We start from the raw sequence: 26,049 nt of genomic DNA, 5'->3' as shown, positions 1-26,049 counted from the left end.
TTGTAGAGAGAATCAGCATATTTTTTTTAATTTCTAAAATTAACAATCGAAGGAATGGATAGACAGAGAAGAATGATTATTTGTGTTTAAGCACGAATTTGCATAATTGGTAACTGCTTTTTGTTACCCTCAGGGATCGAACTCCAAATTTTAGCCTTATAAGAAAAACAAATGAGACGACACTGCTTCGTTAGGATTTTAAATTTATTATTATTTTCTGTTATTAACAGTGGCACTGTTTATAATGTGTAGCTATGGTGATTACAAGTCCACGTGACGAAAAGGTTTTTTAGCTCATCCTGTGACAAGACACAGAAAGTCAACTTCCATCATTAGAGAGAATGAGTCAGTAGAAAAAGAATCTAGATCCGTTTTGGAGTTTAGAATTTGTGCGTCCTTTCAGGAAACATCGGCTGTCGCGGTTTTTAACACTTCTTTTTAATTGCTTATACATCAACAAACTTTTGATTTTTGTGTCAAAAATAACGGATGTAAAAATAAAGATTAAAATGTTTATAAACCTAACTGAAATTTCCGTTTTATAAAGTTGTGTTTACAACAATATTATTTTTTAAATATTGTAATACACTTTTTTTATAACAAATATTTGTATTCATGGCCTTTGAAGTTCAAATTTCAGTTATTCATTGCGTTCGATGACGAGAGTACATCTCATGTTATTATATATTTACATGACCTTTTGTTGCATTAATAAGATCTATTCGTCACCGTTAGGGAAACTGGTTTCAGCTTCATAATAGATACATATTTATTATTATTATTATTTATTCCAAATAAACGTGATAAGCTAGAAGGTGAGTAAGCATTTTAATGTAACTAAAAATTTATCTGAAAACTAAACAATTTTAGGAATAATAAATTGACCGATAAATAAAATCGTAGCCCCCTCAAAAAACAAAAGAAACAGCTATCTCACAACTTCTGCATCACATGAATCAAATGGTTCTTGTTTAATATTAGATAAAGTTTACTATGGGCTTCATAAATTCAGAAATACTTTTTGGTGTTTTAAGGGACATAAGATTTTTACAAGAAGTGAATTGTATAACGTTTCTTAAGTGCAAAGCTGCACAGTGAGCTATATGTGCTGTGCCTATCATGAATATCGAAACTCTGTTTTCAGCGCTATAAGCTCTCATTATTACTTCTTAGTCATCCCGAGGGAAAGCATTTGATTTGTTTGTTATGAAGTACAAAAGGTATACAATAGGATATTTCTGCTGTGCTCACTGTGAATTTCGAAACCCGGATTTTATTGTTATAAGCCCCCGAACTTACATACAGAGGAGGGACGTAAATTGAGTTTGTAAGGAAAAAAAAGCTTCAAATTTGAGTTTTAAATTCGTTTAATTCTATTTTATAAACAGATCACAGCCACAATCAGAAACACAGTGACTAAAGTAACTCAGTTGTTTGATTGTTTTTGTTATACAATAGACTAACTCTGCGATTCTTACCACAGGAATCGAACTCCACGTTTTATTGTTATAAGCTCTCAAGCTTGAGAGAACTGAAAATTTGAGAGTGAAGCCTAATCTCCCCGTGGCACAACGGTATGTCTGCAAAATTCACATCGCTAAAAACTGAATTTCGATACCCGTGATGTGCTTAGTTCCAAACAAACAAGGCTTCAAGTTAAAAACCAGAAAAGTTGTAGTTACAACATAAGGCATGTTAACCTAAGAAATTCTAAGATTCACTTCCGTTTTTCCTTCGCTGCTTGTGAGTTTCAGGTTGTCAGGTTTCTTCTAAAACAAAAGAAACAGAAAAACCTGCCCTATGGAAGTGAAAGGTTAAGATGTCATGTTTACGTCGCTGTACTATTTAAACGAAGTGTTGATGAGCTAGACGAATCTGATCTGTTATTCGAGACCCAATTTTGAATGTTCTGGAATTATGGGATAAGAAACTATTGTTGCTCTTCAAAATTAGGTTAGTAGAACTGTTCTGAACTTCTCTGATTAATGGGTCAATTTGTTCCTAAACACGCACAATGGAAATGTATGTAGAAGATATTACTATTTCTCCGCCCCTTTTGTGAAAGAGCCAATCGTTTTGGAGTGACGTAATTTTTTTAGCTAAGCCTATAAAGCAAGCGCTTATCTCATTCACGCATGTTACCAGAAATAATAAGAACCGTGGAAAATGCGAATGTTCAAATTAACAAAAGCACATCGAGAGTGTCTTGTTGCAAGTCAAGAAGGCAGAATCTTAAAGAAGAGTGCCTACAGGTTAGTGTGGTGGACTTTACTGATAGATTCTGTTTTGGCTAAAGCGTCTAGCAGTTGTCCCCCAAACACATTGTCTATCTATAGGGTGTCTCTCGTCACTGAATGGTCAGAAGAAAAATTTCCAAAACAATATCCTCAATGGAGACCCCACGCCCAGTGGTCAAACATTCAAGGTAAGTTTTTATCTTTCTTTTTTTCTTTTAGAGTTTTGTATGTCTCGTTCTGTTCATTTACTGCACCCAGACTGTTAATCCGATGTTTATGGTTCGTTTCCCTTGTTTGATTGATTGTTTGTAGTTAAGCAAAAAGTTACACAATGAGCTATCAGTACCGTTTCCACCACGAATGTCGAAACCAGTTGTTTAGTGTTGTAATCCTTCAGGTTTAATAACTAGCTACCGGAGGAGTGTTGTAATCCTTCAGGTTTAATAACTAGCTATCGGAGGAGTGTTGTTTAGTGTTATAATCCTTCAGGTTTAATACCTAGCTACCGGAGGAGTGTTGTTTAGTGTTATAATCCTTCAGGTTTAATACCTAGCTACCGGAGGAGTGTTGTTTAGTGTTATAATCCTTCAGATTTAATAACTAACTACCGGAGGAGTGTTGTAATTTTTCAGGTTTAATAACTAGCTACCGGAGGAGTGTTGTAATCCTTCAGGTTTAATACCTAGCTACCGGAGGTGTGTTGTTTAGTGTTATAATCCTTCAGGTTTAATAACTAGCTACCGGAGGAGTGTTGTTTAGTGTTATAATCCTTCAGATTTAATACCTAACTACCGGAGGAGTGTTGTTTAGTGTTGTAATCCTTCAGGTTTAATACCTAGCTACCGGAGGAGTGTTGTTTAGTGTTATAATCCTTCAGGTTTAATAACTAGCTACCGGAGGAGTGTTGTAATTTTTCATGTTTAATAACTAGCTACCGGAGGAGTGTTGTAATCCCTCAGGTTTAATAACTAGCTACCGGAGGTGTGTTGTTTAGTGTTATAATCCTTCAGGTTTAATACCTAGCTACCGGAGGAGTGTTGTTTAGTGTTATAATCCTTCAGATTTAATAACTAGCTACCGGAGGAGTGTTGTAATTTTTCAGGTTTAATATCTAGCTACCGGAGGAGTGTTGTAATTTTTCAGATTTAATACCTAGCTACCGGAGGAGTGTTGTAACCCTTCAGGTTTAATAACTAGCTACCGGAGGAGTGTTGTTTAGTGTTATAATCCTTTATGTTTAATACCTAGCTACCAGAGGATTGTTGTTTAGTGTTGTAATCCTTCAGGTTTAATACCTAGCTACCGGAGGAGTGTTGTTTAGTGTTATAATCCTTCAGATTTAATACCTAACTACCGGAGGAGTGTTGTTTAGTGTTATAATCCTTCAGATTTAATAACTAGCTACCGGAGGAGTGTTGTTTAGTGTTGTAATCCTTCAGGTTTAATAACTAGCTACCGGAGGAGTGTTGTTTAGTGTTGTAATCCTTCAGGTTTAATAACTAGCTACCGGAGGAGTGTTGTAATTTTTCAGATTTAATACCTAGCTACCGGAGGAGTGTTGTAACCCTTCAGGTTTAATAACTAGCTACCGGAGGAGTGTTGTTTAGTGTTGTAATCCTTCAGGTTTAATAACTAGCTACCGGAGGAGTGTTGTAATTTTTCAGATTTAATACCTAGCTACCGGAGGAGTGTTGTAACCCTTCAGGTTTAATAACTAGCTACCGGAGGAGTGTTGTTTAGTGTTATAATCCTTTAGGTTTAATACCTAGCTACCGGAGGATTGTTGTTTAGTGTTGTAATCCTTCAGGTTTAATACCTAGCTACCGGAGGAGTGTTGTTTAGTGTTATAATCCTTCAGGTTTAATAACTAGCTACCGGAGGAGTGTTGTAATCCTTCAGGTTTAATAACTAGCTACCGGAGGAGTGTTGTTTAGTGTTATAATCCTTCAGGTTTTATAACTAGCTACCGGAGGAGTGTTGTTTAGTGTTATAATCCTTCAGGTTTAATAAATCGCTAGGGCCTGGCATGTCCTAGCGCGTTAAGGCGTGCGCTTCGTAATCTGAGGGTCGCGGGTTCGCGCCGGAATCGCGCCAAATATGCTCGCCCTCCCAGCCGTGGGGGCCTTATAATGTGACAGTCAATCCCACTTTTCGTTAGTAAAAGAGTAGCCCAAGAGATGGCGATGGGTGGTGATGAGTAGCTGCCTTCCCTCTAGTCTTACACTGCTAAATTAGGGACGGCTAGCACAGATAGCCCTGGAGTAGCTTTGTGCGAAATTCCAAAACACATAATAATTCGCTACCGGAGGAGTGTTGTAATTCTTCAAGTTTAATAACTAGCTACCAGAGGAGTGTTGTTTAGTGTTGTAATCCTTCAGGTTTAATACCTAGCTACCGGAGGAGTGTTGTTTAGTGTTATAATCCTTCAGGTTTAATAACTAGCTACCGGAGGAGTGTTGTAATTTTTCATGTTTAATAACTAGCTACCGGAGGAGTGTTGTAATCCTTCAGGTTTAATACCTAGCTACCGGAGGTGTGTTGTTTAGTGTTATAATTCTTGAGGTTTAATAACTCGCTACCGGAGAAGTGTTGTTTAGTGTTATAATCCTTCATGTTTAATACCTAGCTACCGGAGGAGTGTTGTTTAGTGTTATAATCCTTCAGATTTAATAACTAGCTACCGGAGGAGTGTTGTAATTTTTCAGGTTTAATAACTAGCTACCGGAGGAGTGTTGTAATCCTTCAGGTTTAATACCTAGCTACCGGAGGTGTGTTGTTTAGTGTTATAATCCTTCAGGTTTAATAACTAGCTACCGGAGGAGTGTTGTAATCCTTCAGGTTTAATACCTAGCTACCGGAGGTGTGTTGTTTAGTGTTATAATCCTTCATATTTAATAACTAGCTCCGGAGGAGTGTTGTAACCCTTCAGGTTTAATAACTAGCTACCGGAGAAGTGTTGTTTAGTGTTATAATCCTTTAGGTTTAATACCTAGCACCGGAGGATTGTTGTTTAGTGTTGTAATCCTTCAGGTTTAATACCTAGCTACCGGAGGAGTGTTGTTTAGTGTTATAATCCTTCAGGTTTAATAACTAGCTACCGGAGGAGTGTTGTTTAGTGTTGTAATCCTTCAGGTTTAATAACTAGCTACCGGAGGAGTGTTGTAATTTTTCATGTTTAATAACTAGCTACCGGAGGAGTGTTGTAATCCTTCAGGTTTAATACCTAGCTACCGGAGGTGTGTTGTTTAGTGTTATAATCCTTCAGGTTTAATAACTCGCTACCGGAGAAGTGTTGTTTAGTGTTATTATCCTTCAGATTTAATAACTAGCTACGGGAGGAGTGTTGTAATTTTTCAGGTTTAATAACTAGCTACCGGAGGAGTGTTGTAATTTTTCAGGTTTAATAACTAGCTACCGGAGGAGTGTTGTAATCCTTTAGGTTTAATACCTAGCTACCGGAGGAGTGTTGTTTAGTGTTGTAATCCTTCAGGATTAATACCTAGCTACGGGAGGAGTGTTGTAATTTTTCAGGTTTAATAACTAGCTACCAGAGGAGTGTTGTAATTTTTCAGGTTTAATAACTAGCTACCGGAGGAGTGTTGTAATCCTTCAGGTTTAATACCTAGCTACCGGAGGTGTGTTGTTTAGTGTTATAATCCTTCAGGTTTAATAACTCGCTACCGGAGAAGTGTTGTTTAATGTTATAATCCTTCAGGTTTAATACCTAGCTACCGGAGGAGTGTTGTTTAGTGTTATAATCCTTCAGATTTAATAACTAACTACCGGAGGAGTGTTGTAATTTTTCAGGTTTAATAACTAGCTACCGGAGGAGTGTTGTAATCCTTCAGGTTTAATACCTAGCTACCGGAGGTGTGTTGTTTAGTGTTATAATCCTTCAGTTTTAATAACTCGCTACCGGAGGAGTGTTGTTTAGTGTTATAATCCTTCAGATTTAATAACTAGCTACCGGAGGAGTGTTGTAACCCTTCAGGTTTAATAACTAGCTACCGGAGGTGTGTTGTTTAGTGTTATAATCCTTCATATTTAATAACTAGCTCCGGAGGAGTGTTGTAACCCTTCAGGTTTAATAACTAGCTACCGGAGAAGTGTTGTTTAGTGTTATAATCCTTTAGGTTTAATACCTAGCACCGGAGGATTGTTGTTTAGTGTTGTAATCCTTCAGGTTTAATACCTAGCTACCGGAGGAGTGTTGTTTAGTGTTATAATCCTTCAGGTTTAATAACTAGCTACCGGAGGAGTGTTGTTTAGTGTTGTAATCCTTCAGGTTTAATAACTAGCTACCGGAGGAGTGTTGTTTAGTGTTGTAATCCTTCAGGTTTAATAACTAGATACCGGAGGAGTGTTGTTTAGTGTTATAATCCTTCAGGTTTAATAAATAGCTACCGGAGGAGTGTTGTTTAGTGTTGTAATCCTTCAGGTTTAATACCTAGCTACCGGAGGAGTGTTGTTTAGTGTTATAATCCTTCAGGTTTAATAACTAGCTACCGGAGGAGTGTTGTAATTTTTCATGTTTAATAACTAGCTACCGGAGGAGTGTTGTAATCCTTCAGGTTTAATACCTAGCTACCGAGGTGTGTTGTTTAGTGTTATAATCCTTCAGGTTTAATAACTCGCTACCGGAGAAGTGTTGTTTAGTGTTATTATCCTTCAGATTTAATAACTAGCTACGGGAGGAGTGTTGTAATTTTTCAGGTTTAATAACTAGCTACCGGAGGAGTGTTGTAATTTTTCAGGTTTAATAACTAGCTACCGGAGGAGTGTTGTAATCCTTTAGGTTTAATACCTAGCTACCGGAGGAGTGTTGTTTAGTGTTGTAATCCTTCAGGATTAATACCTAGCTACGGAGGAGTGTTGTAATTTTCAGGTTTAATAACTAGCTACCGGAGGAGTGTTGTAATTTTCAGGTTTAATAACTAGCTACCGGAGTGTTGTAATCCTTCAGGTTTAATACCTAGCTACCGGAGGTGTGTTGTTTAGTGTTATAATCCTTCAGGTTTAATAACTCGCTACCGGAGAAGTGTTGTTTAATGTTATAATCCTTCAGGTTTAATACCTAGCTACCGGAGGAGTGTTGTTTAGTGTTATAATCCTTCAGATTTAATAACTAACTACCGAGGAGTGTTGTAATTTTTCAGGTTTAATAACTAGCTACCGGAGGAGTGTTGTAATCCTTCAGGTTTAATACCTAGCTACCGGAGGTGTGTTGTTTAGTGTTATAATCCTTCAGGTTTAATAACTCGCTACCGGAGGAGTGTTGTTTAGTGTTATAATCCTTCAGATTTAATACCTAACTACCGGAGGAGTGTTGTTTAGTGTTGTAATCCTTCAGGTTTAATACCTAGCTACCGGAGGAGTGTTGTTTAGTGTTATAATCCTTCAGGTTTAATAACTAGCTACCGGAGGAGTGTTGTAATTTTCATGTTTAATAACTAGCTACCGGAGGAGTGTTGTAATCCCTCAGGTTTAATAACTAGCTACCGGAGGTGTGTTGTTTAGTGTTATAATCCTTCAGGTTTAATACCTAGCTACCGGAGGAGTGTTGTTTAGTGTTATAATCCTTCAGATTTAATAACTAGCTACCGGAGGAGTGTTGTAATTTTTCAGGTTTAATAACTAGCTACCGGAGGAGTGTTGTAATTTTTCAGATTTAATACCTAGCTACCGGAGGAGTGTTGTAACCCTTCAGGTTTAATAACTAGCTACCGGAGGAGTGTTGTTTAGTGTTATAATCCTTTATGTTTAATACCTAGCTACCAGAGGATTGTTGTTTAGTGTTGTAATCCTTCAGGTTTAATACCTAGCTACCGGAGGAGTGTTGTTTAGTGTTGTAATCCTTCAGGATTAATACCTAGCTACCGGAGGAGTGTTGTAATTTTTCAGGTTTAATAACTAGCTACCGGAGGAGTGTTGTAATCCTTCAGGTTTAATACCTAGCTACTGGAGGTGTGTTGTTTAGTGTTATAATCCTTCAGGTTTAATAACTCGCTACCGGAGAAGTGTTGTTTAATGTTATAATCCTTCAGGTTTAATACCTAGCTACCGGAGGAGTGTTGTTTAGTGTTATAATCCTTCAGATTTAATAACTAGCTACCGGAGGAGTGTTGTAATTTTTCAGGTTTAATAACTAGCTACCGGAGGAGTGTTGTAATCCTTCAGGTTTAATACCTAGCTACCGGAGGTGTGTTGTTTAGTGTTATAATCCTTCAGGTTTAGTAACTTGCTACCGGAGGAGTGTTGTTTAGTGTTATAATCCTTGAGATTTAATACCTAACTACCGGAGGAGTGTTGTTTAGTGTTATAATCCTTCAGATTTAATAACTAGCTACCGGAGGAGTGTTGTTTAGTGTTGTAATCCTTCAGGTTTAATAACTAGCTACCGGAGGAGTGTTGTTTAGTGTTGTAATCCTTCAGGTTTAATAACTAGCTACCGGAGGAGTGTTGTAATTTTCAGATTTAATACCTAGCTACCGGAGGAGTGTTGTAACCCTTCAGGTTTAATAACTAGCTACCGGAGGAGTGTTGTTTAGTGTTGTAATCCTTCAGGTTTAATAACTAGCTACCGAGGAGTGTTGTAATTTTCAGATTTAATACCTAGCTACCGGAGGAGTGTTGTAACCCTTCAGGTTTAATAATTAGCTACCGGAGGAGTGTTGTTTAGTGTTATAATCCTTTAGGTTTAATACCTAGCTACCGGAGGATTGTTGTTTAGTGTTGTAATCCTTCAGGTTTAATACCTAGCTACCGGAGGAGTGTTGTTTAGTGTTATAATCCTTCAGGTTTAATAACTAGCTACCGGAGGAGTGTTGTAATCCTTCAGGTTTAATAACTAGCTACCGGAGGAGTGTTGTTTAGTGTTATAATCCTTCAGGTTTTATAACTAGCTACCGGAGGAGTGTTGTTTAGTGTTATAATCCTTCAGGTTTAATAAATCGCTAGGGCCTGGCATGTCCTAGCGCGTTAAGGCGTGCGCTTCGTAATCTGAGGGTCGCGGGTTCGCGCCGGAATCGCGCCAAATATGCTCGCCCTCCCAGCCGTGGGGGCCTTATAATGTGACAGTCAATCCCACTTTTCGTTAGTAAAAGAGTAGCCCAAGAGTTGGCGATGGGTGGTGATGAGTAGCTGCCTTCCCTCTAGTCTTACACTGCTAAATTAGGGACGGCTAGCACAGATAGCCCTGGAGTAGCTTTGTGCGAAATTCCAAAACACATAATAATTCGCTACCGGAGGAGTGTTGTAATTCTTCAAGTTTAATAACTAGCTACCAGAGGAGTGTTGTTTAGTGTTGTAATCCTTCAGGTTTAATACCTAGCTACCGGAGGAGTGTTGTTTAGTGTTATAATCCTTCAGGTTTAATAACTAGCTACCGGAGGAGTGTTGTAATTTTTCATGTTTAATAACTAGCTACCGGAGGAGTGTTGTAATCCTTCAGGTTTAATACCTAGCTACCGGAGGTGTGTTGTTTAGTGTTATAATTCTTGAGGTTTAATAACTCGCTACCGGAGAATTGTTGTTTAGTGTTATAATCCTTTAGGTTTAATACCTAGCACCGGAGGATTGTTGTTTAGTGTTGTAATCCTTCAGGTTTAATACCTAGCTACCGGAGGAGTGTTGTTTAGTGTTATAATCCTTCAGGTTTAATAACTAGCTACCGGAGGAGTGTTGTTTAGTGTTGTAATCCTTCAGGTTTAATAACTAGCTACCGGAGGAGTGTTGTTTAGTGTTGTAATCCTTCAGGTTTAATAACTAGATACCGGAGGAGTGTTGTTTAGTGTTATAATCCTTCAGGTTTAATAAATAGCTACCGGAGGAGTGTTGTTTAGTGTTGTAATCCTTCAGGTTTAATACCTAGCTACCGGAGGAGTGTTGTTTAGTGTTATAATCCTTCAGGTTTAATAACTAGCTACCGGAGGAGTGTTGTAATTTTTCATGTTTAATAACTAGCTACCGGAGGAGTGTTGTAATCCTTCAGGTTTAATACCTAGCTACCGGAGGTGTGTTGTTTAGTGTTATAATCCTTCAGGTTTAATAACTCGCTACCGGAGAAGTGTTGTTTAGTGTTATTATCCTTCAGATTTAATAACTAGCTACGGGAGGAGTGTTGTAATTTTCAGGTTTAATAACTAGCTACCGGAGGAGTGTTGTAATTTTTCAGGTTTAATAACTAGCTACCGGAGGAGTGTTGTAATCCTTTAGGTTTAATACCTAGCTACCGGAGGAGTGTTGTTTGGTGTTGTAATCCTTCAGGATTAATACCTAGCTACGGGAGGAGTGTTGTAATTTTTCAGGTTTAATAACTAGCTACCGGAGGAGTGTTGTAATTTTTCAGGTTTAATAACTAGTTACCGGAGGAGTGTTGTAATCCTTCAGGTTTAATACCTAGCTACCGGAGGTGTGTTGTTTAGTGTTATAATCCTTCAGGTTTAATAACTCGCTACCGGAGAAGTGTTGTTTAATGTTATAATCCTTCAGGTTTAATACCTAGCTACCGGAGGAGTGTTGTTTAGTGTTATAATCCTTCAGATTTAATAACTAACTACGGAGGAGTGTTGTAATTTTCAGGTTTAATAACTAGCTACCGGAGGAGTGTTGTAATCCTTCAGGTTTAATACCTAGCTACCGGAGGTGTGTTGTTTAGTGTTATAATCCTTCAGGTTTAATAACTCGCTACCGGAGGAGTGTTGTTTAGTGTTATAATCCTTCAGATTTAATACCTAACTACTGGAGGAGTGTTGTTTAGTGTTGTAATCCTTCAGGTTTAATACCTAGCTACCGGAGGAGTGTTGTTTAGTGTTATAATCCTTCAGGTTTAATAACTAGCTACCGGAGGAGTGTTGTAATTTTTCATGTTTAATAACTAGCTACCGGAGGAGTGTTGTAATCCTTCAGGTTTAATAACTAGCTACCGGAGGTGTGTTGTTTAGTGTTATAATCCCTCAGGTTTAATACCTAGCTACCGGAGGAGTGTTGTTTAGTGTTATAATCCTTCAGATTTAATAACTAGCTACCGGAGGAGTGTTGTAATTTTTCAGGTTTAATAACTAGCTACCGGAGGAGTGTTGTAATTTTTCAGATTTAATACCTAGCTACCGGAGGAGTGTTGTAACCCTTCAGGTTTAATAACTAGCTACCGGAGGAGTGTTGTTTAGTGTTATAATCCTTTAGGTTTAATACCTAGCTACCGGAGGATTGTTGTTTAGTGTTGTAATCCTTCAGGTTTAATACCTAGCTACCGGAGGAGTGTTGTTTAGTGTTATAATCTTTCAGGTTTAATAACTAGCTACCGGAGGAGTGTTGTAATTTTTCAGATTTAATACCTAGCTATCGGAGGAGTGTTGTAACCCTTCAGGTTTAATAACTAGCTACCGGAGGAGTGTTGTTTAGTGTTATAAGCCTTTATGTTTAATACCTAGCTACCAGAGGATTGTTGTTTAGTGTTGTAATCCTTCAGGTTTAATACCTAGCTACCGGAGGAGTGTTGTTTAGTGTTATAATCCTTCAGGTTTAATAACTAGCTACCGGAGGAGTGTTGTAATCCTTCAGGTTTAATAACTAGCTACCGGAGGAGTGTTGTTTAGTGTTGTAATCCTTCAGGTTTAATACCTAGCTACCGGAGGAGTGTTGTTTAGTGTTATAATCCTTCAGGTTTAATAACTAGCTACCGGAGGAGTGTTGTAATCCTTCAGGTTTAATAACTAGCTACCGGAGGAGTGTTGTTTAGTGTTGTAATCCTTCAGGTTTAATAACTAGATACCGGAGGAGTGTTGTTTAGTGTTATAATCCTTCAGGTTTAATAACTAGCTACCGAAGGAGTGTTGTTTAGTGTTGTAATCCTTCAGGTTTAATACCTAGCTACCGGAGGAGTGTTGTTTAGTGTTATAATCCTTCAGGTTTAATAACTAGCTACCGGAGGAGTGTTCTAATCTTTCAGGTTTAATACCTAGCTACCGGAAGAGTGTTGTTTAGTGTTATAATCCTTCAGGTTTAATAACTCGCTAGGGCCTGGCATGTCCTAGCGTGTTAAGGCGTGCGCTTCGTAATCTGAGGGTCGCGGGTTCGCGCCCGAATCGCGCCAAATATGCTCGTCCTCCCAGCCGTGGGGGCCTTATAATGTGACAGTCAATCCCACTTTTCGTTGGTAAAAGAGTAGTTCAAGAGTTGGCGATGGGTGGTGATGAGTAGCTGCTTTCCCTCTAGTCTTACACTGCTTAATTAGGGACGGCTAGCAGAGATAGCCCTGGAGTAGCTTTGTGCGAAATTCCAAAACACACAATCATTCGCTACCGGAGGAGTGTTGTAATTCTTCAAGTTTAATAACTAGCTACCAGAGGAGTGTTGTTTAGTGTTGTAATCCTTCAGGTTTAATACCTAGCTACCGGAGGAGTGTTGTTTAGTGTTATAATCCTTCAGGTTTAATAACTAGCTACCGGAGGAGTGTTGTAATTTTTCAGGTTTAATAACTAGCTACCGGAGGAGTGTTGTAATCCTTCAGGTTTAATACCTAGCTACCGGAGGTGTGTTGTTTAGTGTTATAATCCTTCAGGTTTAATAACTCGCTACCGGAGAAGTGTTGTTTAGTGTTATAATTTTTCATGTTTAATACCTGGCTACCGGAGGAGTGTTGTTTAGTGTTATAATCCTTCAGATTTAATAACTAGCTACCGGAGGAGTGTTGTAATCTTTTAGGTTTAATACCTAGCTACCGAAGGAGTGTTGTTTAGTGTTATAATCCTTCAGGTTTGATAACTAGTTACCGGAGGAGTGTTGTAATTTTTCAGGTTTAGGAACTAGCTACCGGAGGAGTGTTGTAATCCTTCAGGTTTAATAACTAGCTACCGGAGGAGTGTTGTTTAGTGTTATAATCCTTCAGGTTTAATAACTAGCTACCGGAGGAGTGTTGTTTAGTGTTGTAATTCTTCAGGTTTAATAACTAGATACCGGAGGAGTGTTGTTTAGTGTTATAATCCTTCAGGTTTAATAACTAGCTACCGGAGGAGTGTTGTTTAGTGTTGTAATCCTTCAGGTTTAATACCTAGCTACCGGAGGAGTGTTGTTTAGTGTTATAATCCTTCAGGTTTAATAACTAGCTACCGGAGGAGTGTTCTAATCCTTCAGGTTTAATACCTAGCTACCGGAAGAGTGTTGTTTAGTGTTATAATCCTTCAGGTTTTATAACTAGCTACCGGAGGAGTGTTGTTTAGTGTTATAATCCTTCAGGTTTAATAACTCGCTAGGGCCTGGCATGTCCTAGCGCGTTAAGGCGTGCGCTTCGTAATCTGCGGGTCGCGGGTTCGCGCACGAATCGCGCCAAATATGCTCGCCCTCCCAGCCGTGGGGGCCTTATAATGTGACAGTCAATCCCACTTTTCGTTGGTAAAAGAGTAGTTCAAGAGTTGGCGATGGGTGGTGATGAGTAGCTGCTTTCCCTCTAGTCTTACACTGCTTAATTAGGGACGGCTAGCACTGATAGCCCTGGAGTAGCTTTGTGCGAAATTCCAAAACACACAATAATTCGCTACCGGAGGAGTGTTGTAATTCTTCAAGTTTAATATCTAGCTACCAGAGGAGTGTTGTTTAGTGTTGTAATCCTTCAGGTTTAATACCTAGCTACCGGAGGAGTGTTGTTTAGTGTTATAATCCTTCAGGTTTAATAACTAGCTACCGGAGGAGTGTTGTAATTTTCAGGTTTAATAACTAGCTACCGGAGGAGTGTTGTAATCCTTCAGGTTTAATACCTAGCTACCGGAGGTGTGTTGTTTAGTGTTATAATTTTTCAGGTTTAATAACTCGCTACCGGAGAAGTGTTGTTTAGTGTTATAATTTTTCATGTTTAATACCTAGCTACCGGAGGAGTGTTGTTTAGTGTTATAATCCTTCAGATTTAATAACTAGCTACCGGAGGAGTGTTGTAATTTTTCAGGTTTAATAACTAGCTACCGGAGGAGTGTTGTAATCTTTTAGGTTTAATACCTAGCTACCGAAGGAGTGTTGTTTAGTGTTATAATCCATCAGGTTTGATAACTAGTTACCGGAGGAGTGTTGTAATTTTTCAGGTTTAAGAACTAGCTACCGGAGGAGTGTTCTAATCCTTCAGGTTTAATAACTAGCTACCGGAGGAGTGTTGTTTAGTGTTATAATCCTTTAGGTTTAATACCTAGCTACCGGAGGAGTGTTGTTTAGTGTTGTAATCCTTCAGGTTTAATACCTAGCTACCGGAGGAGTGTTGTTTAGTGTTATAATCTTTCAGGTTTAATAACTAGCTACCGGAGGAGTGTTGTAATTTTCAGATTTAATACCTAGCTACCGGAGGAGTGTTGTAACCCTTCAGGTTTAATAACTAGCTACCGGAGGAGTGTTGTTTAGTGTTATAATCCTTTATGTTTAATACCTAGCTACCAGAGGATTGTTGTTTAGTGTTGTAATCCTTCAGGTTTAATACCTAGCTATCGGAGGAGTGTTGTTTAGTGTTATAATCCTTCAGGTTTAATAACTAGCTACCGGAGGAGTGTTGTAATCCTTCAGGTTTAATAACTAGCTACCGGAGGAGTGTTGTTTAGTGTTGTAATCCTTCAGGTTTAATAACTAGATACCGGAGGAGTGTTGTTTAGTGTTATAATCCTTCAGGTTTAATAACTAGCTACCGGAGGAGTGTTGTTTAGTGTTGTAATCCTTCAGGTTTAATACCTAGCTACCGGAGGAGTGTTGTTTAGTGTTATAATCCTTCAGGTTTAATAACTAGCTACCGGAGGAGTGTTATAATCCTTCAGGTTTTATAACTAGCTACCGGAGGATTGTTGTTTAGTGTTATAATCCTTCAGGTTTAATAACTCGCTAGGGCCTGGCATGTCCTAGCGCGTTAAGGCGTGCGCTTCGTAATCTGAGGGTCGCGGGTTCGCGCCCGAATCGCGCCAAATATGTTCGCCCTCCCAGCCGTGGGGGCCTTATAATGTGACAGTCAATCCCACTTTTCGTTGGTAAAAGAGTAGTTCAAGAGTTGGCGATGGGTGGTGATGAGTAGCTGCTTTCCCTCTAGTCTTACACTGCTTAATTAGGGACGGCTAGCACAGATAGCCCTGGAGTAGCTTTGTGCGAAATTCCAAAACACACAATAATTCGCTACCGGAGGAGTGTTGTAATTCTTCAAGTTTAATAACTAGCTACCAGAGGAGTGTTGTTTAGTGTTGTAATCCTTCAGGTTTAATACCTAGCTACCGGAGGAGTGTTGTTTAGTGTTATAATCCTTCAGGTTTAATAACTAGCTACCGGAGGAGTGTTGTAATTTTTCAGGTTTAATAACTAGCTACCGGAGGAGTGTTGTAATCCTTCAGGTTTAATACCTAGCTACCGGAGGTGTGTTGTTTAGTGTTATAATCCTTCAGGTTTAATAACTCGCTACCGGAGAAGTGTTGTTTAGTGTTATAATTATTCTTTTTTTTTATACCTAGCTACCGGAGGAGTGTTGTAATTTTTCAGGTTTAATAACTAGCTACCGGAGGAGTGTTGTATTCTTTTAGGTTTAATACCTAGCTACCGAAGGATTGTTGTTTAGTGTTGTAATCCTTCAGGTTTAATACCTAGCTACCGGAGGAGTGTTGTTTAGTGTTATAATCTTTCAGGTTTAATAACTAGCTACCGGAGGAGTGTTGTAATTTTTCAGATTTAATACCTAGCTACCGGAGGAGTGTTGTAACCCTTCAGGTTTAATAACTAGCTACCGGAGGAGTGTTGTTTAGTGTTATAAGCCTTTATGTTTAATACCTAGCTACCAGAGGATTGTTGTTTAGTGTTGTAATCCTTCAGGTTTAATACCTAGCTACCGGAGGAGTGTTGTTTAGTGTTATAATCCTTCAGGTTTAATAACTAGCTACCGGAGGAGTGTTGTAATTCTTCAGGTTTAATAACTAGCTACCGGAGGAGTGTTGTTTAGTGTTGTAATCCTTCAGGTTTAATACCTAGCTACCAGAGGAGTGTTGTTTAGTGTTATAATCCTTCAGGTTTAATAACTAGCTACCGGAGGAGTGTTGTAATCCTTCAGGTTTAATAACTAGCTACCGGAGGAGTTGTTTAGTGTTGTAATCCTTCAGGTTTAATAACTAGATACCGGAGGAGTGTTGTTTAGTGTTATAATCCTTCAGGTTTAATAACTAGCTACCGAAGGAGTGTTGTTTAGTGTTGTAATCCTTCAGGTTTAATACCTAGCTACCGGAGGAGTGTTGTTTAGTGTTATAATCCTTCAGGTTTAATAACTAGCTACCGGAGGAGTGTTCTAATCTTTCAGGTTTAATACCTAGCTACCGGAAGAGTGTTGTTTAGTGTTATAATCCTTCAGGTTTAATAACTCGCTAGGGCCTGGCATGTCCTAGCGTGTTAAGGCGTGCGCTTCGTAATCTGAGGGTCGCGGGTTCGCGCCCGAATCGCGCCAAATATGCTCGTCCTCCCAGCCGTGGGGGCCTTATAATGTGACAGTCAATCCCACTTTTCGTTGGTAAAAGAGTAGTTCAAGAGTTGGCGATGGGTGGTGATGAGTAGCTGCTTTCCCTCTAGTCTTACACTGCTTAATTAGGGACGGCTAGCACAGATAGCCCTGGAGTAGCTTTGTGCGAAATTCCAAAACACACAATCATTCGCTACCGGAGGAGTGTTGTAATTCTTCAAGTTTAATAACTAGCTACCAGAGGAGTGTTGTTTAGTGTTGTAATCCTTCAGGTTTAATACCTAGCTACCGGAGGAGTGTTGTTTAGTGTTATAATCCTTCAGGTTTAATAACTAGCTACCGGAGGAGTGTTGTAATTTTTCAGGTTTAATAACTAGCTACCGGAGGAGTGTTGTAATCCTTCAGGTTTAATACCTAGCTACCGGAGGTGTGTTGTTTAGTGTTATAATCCTTCAGGTTTAATAACTCGCTACCGGAGAAGTGTTGTTTAGTGTTATAATTTTTCATGTTTAATACCTGGCTACCGGAGGAGTGTTGTTTAGTGTTATAATCCTTCAGATTTAATAACTAGCTACCGGAGGAGTGTTGTAATCTTTTAGGTTTAATACCTAGCTACCGGAGGTGTGTTGTTTAGTGTTATAATCCTTCATATTTAATAACTAGCTCCGGAGGAGTGTTGTAATCCTTCAGGTTTAATACCTAGCTACCGGAGGAGTGTTGTTTAGTGTTATAATCCTTCAGGTTTAATAACTAGCTACCGGAGGAGTGTTGTTTAGTGTTGTAATTCTTCAGGTTTAATAACTAGATACCGGAGGAGTGTTGTTTAGTGTTGTAATCCTTCAGGTTTAATACCTAGCTACCGGAGGAGTGTTGTTTAGTGTTATAATCCTTCAGGTTTAATAACTCGCTAGGGCCTGGCATGTCCTAGCGCGTTAAGGCGTGCGCTTCGTAATCTGCGGGTCGCGGGTTCGCGCACGAATCGCGCCAAATATGCTCGCCCTCCCAGCCGTGGGGGCCTTATAATGTGACAGTCAATCCCACTTTTCGTTGGTAAAAGAGTAGTTCAAGAGTTGGCGATGGGTGGTGATGAGTAGCTGCTTTCCCTCTAGTCTTACACTGCTTAATTAGGGACGGCTAGCACTGATAGCCCTGGAGTAGCTTTGTGCGAAATTCCAAAACACACAATAATTCGCTACCGGAGGAGTGTTGTAATTCTTCAAGTTTAATATCTAGCTACCAGAGGAGTGTTGTTTAGTGTTGTAATCCTTCAGGTTTAATACCTAGCTACCGGAGGAGTGTTGTTTAGTGTTATAATCCTTCAGGTTTAATAACTAGCTACCGGAGGAGTGTTGTAATTTTTCAGGTTTAATAACTAGCTACCGGAGGAGTGTTGTAATCCTTCAGGTTTAATACCTAGCTACCGGAGGTGTGTTGTTTAGTGTTATAATTTTTCAGGTTTAATAACTCGCTACCGGAGAAGTGTTGTTTAGTGTTATAATTTTTCATGTTTAATACCTAGCTACCGGAGGAGTGTTGTTTAGTGTTATAATCCTTCAGATTTAATAACTAGCTACCGGAGGAGTGTTGTAATTTTTCAGGTTTAATAACTAGCTACCGGAGGAGTGTTGTAATCTTTTAGGTTTAATACCTAGCTACCGAAGGAGTGTTGTTTAGTGTTATAATCCATCAGGTTTGATAACTAGTTACCGGAGGAGTGTTGTAATTTTTCAGGTTTAAGAACTAGCTACCGGAGGAGTGTTCTAATCCTTCAGGTTTAATAACTAGCTACCGGAGGAGTGTTGTTTAGTGTTATAATCCTTTAGGTTTAATACCTAGCTACCGGAGGAGTGTTGTTTAGTGTTGTAATCCTTCAGGTTTAATACCTAGCTACCGGAGGAGTGTTGTTTAGTGTTATAATCTTTCAGGTTTAATAACTAGCTACCGGAGGAGTGTTGTAATTTTTCAGATTTAATACCTAGCTACCGGAGGAGTGTTGTAACCCTTCAGGTTTAATAACTAGCTACCGGAGGAGTGTTGTTTAGTGTTATAATCCTTTATGTTTAATACCTAGCTACCAGAGGATTGTTGTTTAGTGTTGTAATCCTTCAGGTTTAAGACCTAGCTACCGGAGGAGTGTTGTTTAGTGTTATAATCCTTCAGGTTTAATAACTAGCTACCGGAGGAGTGTTGTAATCCTTCAGGTTTAATAACTAGCTACCGGAGGAGTGTTGTTTAGTGTTGTAATCCTTCAGGTTTAATAACTAGATACCGGAGGAGTGTTGTTTAGTGTTATAATCCTTCAGGTTTAATAACTAGCTACCGGAGGAGTGTTGTTTAGTGTTGTAATCCTTCAGGTTTAATACCTAGCTACCGGAGGAGTGTTGTTTAGTGTTATAATTTTTCAGGTTTAATAACTAGCTACCGAAGGAGTGTTCTAATCCTTCAGGTTTAATACCTAGCTACCGGAAGAGTGTTGTTTAGTGTTATAATCCTTCAGGTTTTATAACTAGCTACCGGAGGAGTGTTGTTTAGTGTTATAATCCTTCAGGTTTAATAACTCGCTAGGGCCTGGCATGTCCTAGCGCGTTAAGGCGTGCGCTTCGTAATCTGAGGGTCGCGGGTTCGCGCCCGAATCGCGCCAAATATGTTCGCCCTCCCAGCCGTGGGGGCCTTATAATGTGACAGTCAATCCCACTTTTCGTTGGTAAAAGAGTAGTTCAAGAGTTGGCGATGGGTGGTGATGAGTAGCTGCTTTCCCTCTAGTCTTACACTGCTTAATTAGGGACGGCTAGCACAGATAGCCCTGGAGTAGCTTTGTGCGAAATTCCAAAACGCACAATAATTCGCTACCGGAGGAGTGTTGTAATTCTTCAAGTTTAATAACTAGCTACCAGAGGAGTGTTGTTTAGTGTTGTAATCCTTCAGGTTTAATACCTAGCTACCGGAGGAGTGTTGTTTAGTGTTATAATCCTTCAGGTTTAATAACTAGCTACCGGAGGAGTGTTGTAATTTTTCAGGTTTAATAACTAGCTACCGGAGGAGTGTTGTAATCCTTCAGGTTTAATACCTAGCTACCGGAGGTGTGTTGTTTAGTGTTATAATCCTTCAGGTTTAATAACTCGCTACCGGAGAAGTGTTGTTTAGTGTTATAATTTTTCATGTTTAATACCTAGCTACCGGAGGAGTGTTGTTTAGTGTTATAATCCTTCAGATTTAATAACTAGCTACCGGAGGAGTGTTGTAATTTTTCAGGTTTAATAACTAGCTACCGGAGGAGTGTTGTATTCTTTTAGGTTTAATACCTAGCTACCGAAGGAGTGTTGTTTAGTGTTATAATCCTTCAGGTTTAATAACTAGTTACCGGAGGAGTGTTGTAATTTTTCAGGTTTAATAACTAGCTACCGGAGGAGTGTTGTTTAGTGTTATAATCCTTCAGGTTTAATAACTCGCTACCGGAGAAGTGTTGTTTAGTGTTATAATCCTTGAGGTTTAATACCTAGCTACCGGAGGAGTGTTGTTTAGTGTTATAATCCTTCAGGTTTAATAACTAGCTACCGGAGGAGTGTTGTTTAGTGTTATAATCCTTCAGGTTTAATACCTAGCTACCGGAGGAGTGTTGTTTAGTGTTATAATCCTTCAGGTTTAATTCCTAGCTACCGGAGGAGTGTTGTTTAGTGTTATAATCCTTCAGGTTTAATAACTAGCTATCGGAGGAGTGTTGTTTAGTGTTATAATCCTTCAGGTTTAATACCTAGCTACCGGAAGAGTGTTGTTTAGTGTTATAATCCTTCAGGTTTAATAACTAGCTACCGGAGGAGTGTTGTTTAGTGTTATAATCCTTCAGGCTTAATAACTAGCTATCGGAGGACAGATGTTTCATATGAAAAACTGATAATTTATGTCTCGTCTTATAGCGATATCATAGTGGAAATGTACACCTTACTGTTACTGAGCAAAGACAAATAGGTTACTGTTACTGACCATAGACAAATATGTTAGTCTTACTGACCATAGATAAATAGGTTAGTGTTACTGACCATAGACAAATAGGTTAGTTTTTCTGACTATGGACAAATAGGTTATCTTACTGACCATGGACAAATAGGTTAGTCTTACTGATCATGGACAAATAGGTTATTGTTAATGACCATGGAAAAATAGGTTACTGTTACTTTACTGTTACTGACCATGGACAAATAGATTACTGTTATTGACCATGGACAAAGAGCTTAGTCTTACAGACCATAGACAAATAGGTTACTCTTACTGACCATAGATAAAAAAGTTATTGTTACTGATGATAGACATATAGCATCAGGGCCTGATTTCTACTGGTCAACTTGTTTTCTTTACGTATCTAAAACCAAACTTACAGAATAGTAAAAAAAGAAAAGTTAAGAAATAACTTGTAACTGAATCTAGAAATTATGAAAAACGAAAAAGACAGTATTATAATTAAAGTGTGATAATTGAAAATAGAACTTGGGCTCATATTAAAAAAACAACTCCGGTGGTTTAGCGATGAGTCTTAGAATTATAGCGTAAAAATAAGATTTCGATATCTGCAGTGAACATCTGCACAGATAGTCCATTGAGTAGCTTTTTGCTCAACAACAAACAAAAATAACATTGATACAAATAGACAATATTGATCTCACGCACGTGTGTGTGTTATGTTATTATTGTTATTTTTTCTATTTTCTGTTTTAATCTGTGTATAAATCATGTTACTGTTCTTGTCAATATATTTTTATTTGAAGAAAGGCGCTTGTTTTAATGCTGTTTTTTTCTCTTCGTGTAGGTAATTCTCATAATAGTAGCTATAGCTTTTGGAGACTTGGTGATGTGGCATCCGAAAGCTTGAAAACCTTTGTAAATAACGGAAGGTCGGGCATCTTGGAACAGTCTTTCCAAGGCGCAGGCGGAATTTACGACGTGTTCTCAGCTCCGCCAATAGATGGCGGTGTTGGTCGTACCCAAGCCGAGTTCTTTGCTGATAGTAATCATTCGTTGGTGAGACAAAATTATTGTATTATTTATGACCGATTGCGTTAGTATCTGTGACTTTAGTCATAGCTGGAAAGTCACATCCTAAGAAGCTCGTATTATTTAACGAATTATGAGAAAAAGTCTCGAACTTAACAAGAAAACTAGCTCGCTGCTCCGCCAGTTCTATTGAATGATAACGAATTTAATTGAAAATAATTATTATTATAAAAAGAAATTGAAGTTAAAAAATAAACTACTGACTTTGTGTTACCCATTCTTGCAATCGCTTTGATTTGTAAATTACCAAAATAAAGTTGATAGTAATTAAGATGCACTAATTTTATTTATTTCACACAATTGCTAATGTCTCTTACGTATCCCTATCGGCATGACTAGTCATGGTATTGAGTGAAAGACCCTCGTTGGTAATGGATATTGGCAAATATTATGTGGTTGTCATATCATATTATTCTGTATTATCACGACTAAATTCCTCATCTTGATGGTAGGTGGTGGTGGTGGTGGGAGTCGAACTAAGGGGGATAGTCCCCCTCGTTTAACAAGAAGGGGAAAATTTCGTTTAGTTGTTTGTTTCGTGTAGCGAAATTCCAAGTGAGTTGTGACTGGTTAGAGAAGTGATTAAAGTTGACGTTAGGTGTTATGCTATCAATAAAGTGTTAAATTATTTTCTTACGTTTACAAACTTTTTAAGAGCTACTTTTTGATTACTGTTTTAGGGAAGATCTAAGTCGGGAATAACTTAAGTAACTTTTTTGTAGACAACGCCTTTTTTTTTCCTTTCAAATAGAACAACTTAATCCATATTTGTTATCAGTTGTATAATTACACACCGAATATTATTGCTTATCTAAGGTTTCCCTGGCTTGTCGAATCATACCGAGTCCTGATTGGTTCATTGGCGTGAGCAGTTTGGATATGTGTGTAAACGGCAAATGGTTAGATGAAATTACATTAGACGTGGACCCATTAGACGCCGGCACTGACAATGGCTTTACATTCACTGCTCCAAGATGGGAGACATATCCTAGGACTAAAATCTCGCGGATCACAGCTCGTCATCACAACCATCCAGCCAATTCTTTCTACTATCCTCTTCTTGAAAAGCTGCCTAGAATAGCCGTATTCCAGTTTACCAAAACCAAAACCTATGAATTGAGCGAAGCATTTTCTCCGGGTAAAGAAAATGTTGTTAACGACAAAAAAGACAAAGGGTCAAAAGGTATAAAGAGAGGAACAGAAAAATCTGTTTTCCTGAAAGAAGTGGATACCAATACAGTTAACTACAAAGGTACTTTTGAGGGTTTAAGAATCAAAATCATTAGAAATAATGACCCAAAGGAAGACGTGGAAAAATCTAGAAGGCTTCGAACCAGAAAACTGATCAAACTATTAAAAGAAAAAAGGAGACTCGAGTCTCGTTCAAGAGCTCAGTGTAAGTATGAAAATGTGTGTTCTCTGTTTGAAACGTGGCATGAGAACCACTAATGGTGATAGTTCGTGTAGATATGACGCTAGAGCTGTATTTTTAAACAAGTTTAAAACCCAACTTCAAACCATTCGGAGTAACTATTTAAAACAAAACAAAATACAATCTATTTATTAATTTCTATCTTAACTGTCAAATAAATTATCAGTGAATTAGTCTTTCTTCTAAGTAGATTATTTCTGGTGATCAGTTAGATTTCTATAGCAAACTTGGTTTTTCTAGATTAGTGTTTTTTTCAAGATTCACTAATTCTCACCAAAACTGAGGCATACTCTTACAGCTCTCCACCCTCATAAAGGGCATAGATGAAGGGAGAAAAGTGCATAACATAGAATAATAATATAAATTAATGTTAATTAATAACAGAAGAGTTAATTATGAAACTTGTTTGGTTTGTTTTTACATTTCGCGAAAAGCTACACGAGGACTACCTGCGCTAGCCGTTTCTTATTTAGAAGTGGAAAATAAGAGGAAGGTAGTTAGTCAAACCCAACCACCGCCAACCTTTTGGGTTACCAACGAATAGTGGGGCTGACCTTCACCTTATAACGTCTGCACTGCTGAAAGTCGGAGTATGTTTGGTGATAGGGAATCGAACCCCTGACTCTCAAATTGCGAGTTGAGTGCACTAACCACCAAACCAACGTAAGTACAAAGAAGTGGTGAAAATATAAATGCGAAAGTACGGTCGACGTTTTACCGAATCCCTAAGCGACTTTTATTTCAGACTTTAATTTGAAACAAGAAACTTTAGGTGCCCCATAAAGGTTGGTGACATCGCAGGTCTTTCTATCATATCTTCTTATTTGCAGAATTTAATTGTTCTGTTATGTATCTTAGTAGATTAACAAAGAAATAGGTAAATAATTCGAAATTTTTGGTAAATATTATTTTGTTCAAACATCTTATCGTTGAAATAAATACAGCTTTGGTTTCTAGCCCAGCTTCGCCAGTGTCACGTCAGCAACTGGTCAGACTGGTCATCCTGTAGCAATAGTTGTGGCTTTGGAAGGATCGTTCGCATGAGGAAGGTGGTGAGACATGGAGACTTACCTTGTCCACGGTTAGAAGAGTCATGGTGGTGTCGTGGAAGAACGTGTCAGAAAAACAAACGTTATTTCTTTTGGTAAAGGAACCAGATGAAGACAGTTTGAGGTAATCAAACTTCTTATCAACTGTGATTAGTTAGCCTTCGAAATAGAAGATGTCAGAAGCTATCTCAAATCGTCGGTAAAAGAAGATTTTAAAATTTACTGCATTTCAGGAATCTGTAAATGAAACCTAATACAGAATGCCATTTCTTGTGTCTTAACTTATCATATTGTAACTTGTTAATCGAGGCCTATACTTTGTAAACTTTTGACCTAAAGGTCAACGGGGGTAAATGAAGGAAGAAAGGTGTATAAATAAAGATAAGAAAATTAATTGACGTTAATTAATCAACACGACACAAAATACTAACCACGAAAGTTTCGTCTACAGACTAAGACACGGATCATTTATAACTATTTGGTGACCTAAATTCCAGAATTCCAAATTTATGGAGAAACAAAAAGGTATCAACTATTAGTTTGAGTGTCTGCTTGTGTGGTTTTTTAGAGCAAAGCCACATCGGACTATCTGCTGAGCCCATCGCAGGGAATCGAACCGCTGATTTTAGGGTTGTAAATTCGTAGACTTACCGCTGTACTAGCGGGGTGAACGTTAATTTGAGTATTTAATCTATAATTAAGGAATTTTGAAAAGAGACCCAGAACTCGAGCGCTTTATGATTAATCACCCGTAATAAAACGTTATTGTTTTCTATTATATTATCACTAGAGAGTGCGACGTTAGAAAACACGAGTGAAATTTTGATATTTTATTTAGCTCGGCTGATAATTGAGAAAAACGGCAGAGAATGTGCAGTTATGGCAACCAAAATCATACGTCATGATATAGTTCTATGTGGCCACAGGGGGACGCTATATTTAGTGTAATGTAAAAAAATAATGCATGTAGAATGTTGCCAGAAATGTAAAAAAAATTATAATTTTACAATTCGATTTATAGTTTTTGAATTTATATAATGATTATGTTAAACTACAACACGGACAACTCCGTTTTGCGTCTAACTTTTGTTTTCAGCACTGTTAATTCATGAGAGCTAAGACGTCGGAATAAATAAAAACGAACGTAGAGTTAGTTATAACCGCCAGATAGCACTAGCATTTTAACGCATCGTAGGGATATATGTATATAAGCTTACACTTATTTTGTGCAGATATTTGAGTTTCCTTGTAGCAAAGCCACATCGGACTATCTGCTGAGTTTACCGAGGGGAATCGAACCCCTAATTTTAGCGTGGTAAATCCGTAGACTTACCGCTGTACTAGTGGGGGACTTTGTGAAGATGTATTTTTATTAAATAATATTTAAAAATGTTTCTTTGTTGTTCTTACATTTATTTCTCTTCTAATGCTTTTTAAGAAAAAAATCAAATTTCAGAAATTCACACAGATTTCTTTAGACCAATTGATTTTAACAAATGTTTTTGTATCGAATTTTTATATTTCTGTATAATAAAATAATGAAAATTGGACGTGCATTACAGTGAAGCCTTATTTACACAGACAATATATTAGAAGAAAAAAAATGTTATTATATAAAAAATATATTGTTGTATATATTCTCAAATTCTTGTGGTTCACAGCGAATCTTTATTTACACAATAATAACGTTTTTCAAAGGTCTTTGTTGTTACCTCGCCACACAGTAATCTATATTAATTTAAGTGTGTGAGTAATATTATGGCCTTATGTACTTTTTTCATTTACTGACTCCAACTGTGTTGATGAGCCTTGAATAGAGGAAACTCCAGTCCA

At 38.1% G+C, this 26,049-nt stretch overlaps 1 protein-coding gene across 2 annotated transcripts; it reads left to right on the top strand.

Moving 5' to 3' along the window:
- Nucleotides 1–424: 424 nt before the first annotated feature.
- LOC143253833 (spondin-2-like) lies at nt 425–25,764 on the top strand. Of its 2 annotated transcripts, none has more exons than XR_013029859.1 (4): nt 425–2,425; nt 21,491–21,702; nt 22,552–23,830; nt 24,125–25,764. XR_013029859.1 is itself a non-coding variant. In XM_076508255.1 (4 exons), exons 1-4 carry the CDS (start codon nt 2,167–2,169, stop codon nt 24,313–24,315), a joined length of 1,242 nt encoding a protein of 413 aa, XP_076364370.1. In that variant the 5' UTR covers nt 425–2,166; the 3' UTR covers nt 24,316–25,764. The 2 variants fall into 2 exon arrangements, 1 of the variants encoding a protein (XP_076364370.1); XM_076508255.1 differs by having other exon boundaries at nt 22,552–23,131.
- The last annotated feature ends 285 nt before the right edge of the window (nt 25,765–26,049 follow it).

Source organism: Tachypleus tridentatus, chromosome 6 (assembly GCF_004210375.1).
Source record: "Tachypleus tridentatus isolate NWPU-2018 chromosome 6, ASM421037v1, whole genome shotgun sequence".
NCBI lineage: Eukaryota > Metazoa > Arthropoda > Merostomata > Xiphosura > Limulidae > Tachypleus > Tachypleus tridentatus.
The sequence above is the reverse complement of the archived record's forward strand: the minus strand, read 5'-3'. Positions and strand labels throughout refer to the sequence as shown.

Coding starts and splice junctions, on each gene's coding strand:
- LOC143253833 (XM_076508255.1), top strand. CDS start 2,167: ATGCGAATGTTCAAATTAACAAAAGCACATCGAGAGTGTCTTGTTGCA. Junction 21,703..22,551: donor CTGATAGTAATCATTCGTTG/GTGAGACAAAAT, acceptor TGCTTATCTAAG/GTTTCCCTGGCTTGTCGAAT. Junction 23,132..24,124: donor GTCTCGTTCAAGAGCTCAGT/GTAAGTATGAAA, acceptor TTTGGTTTCTAG/CCCAGCTTCGCCAGTGTCAC.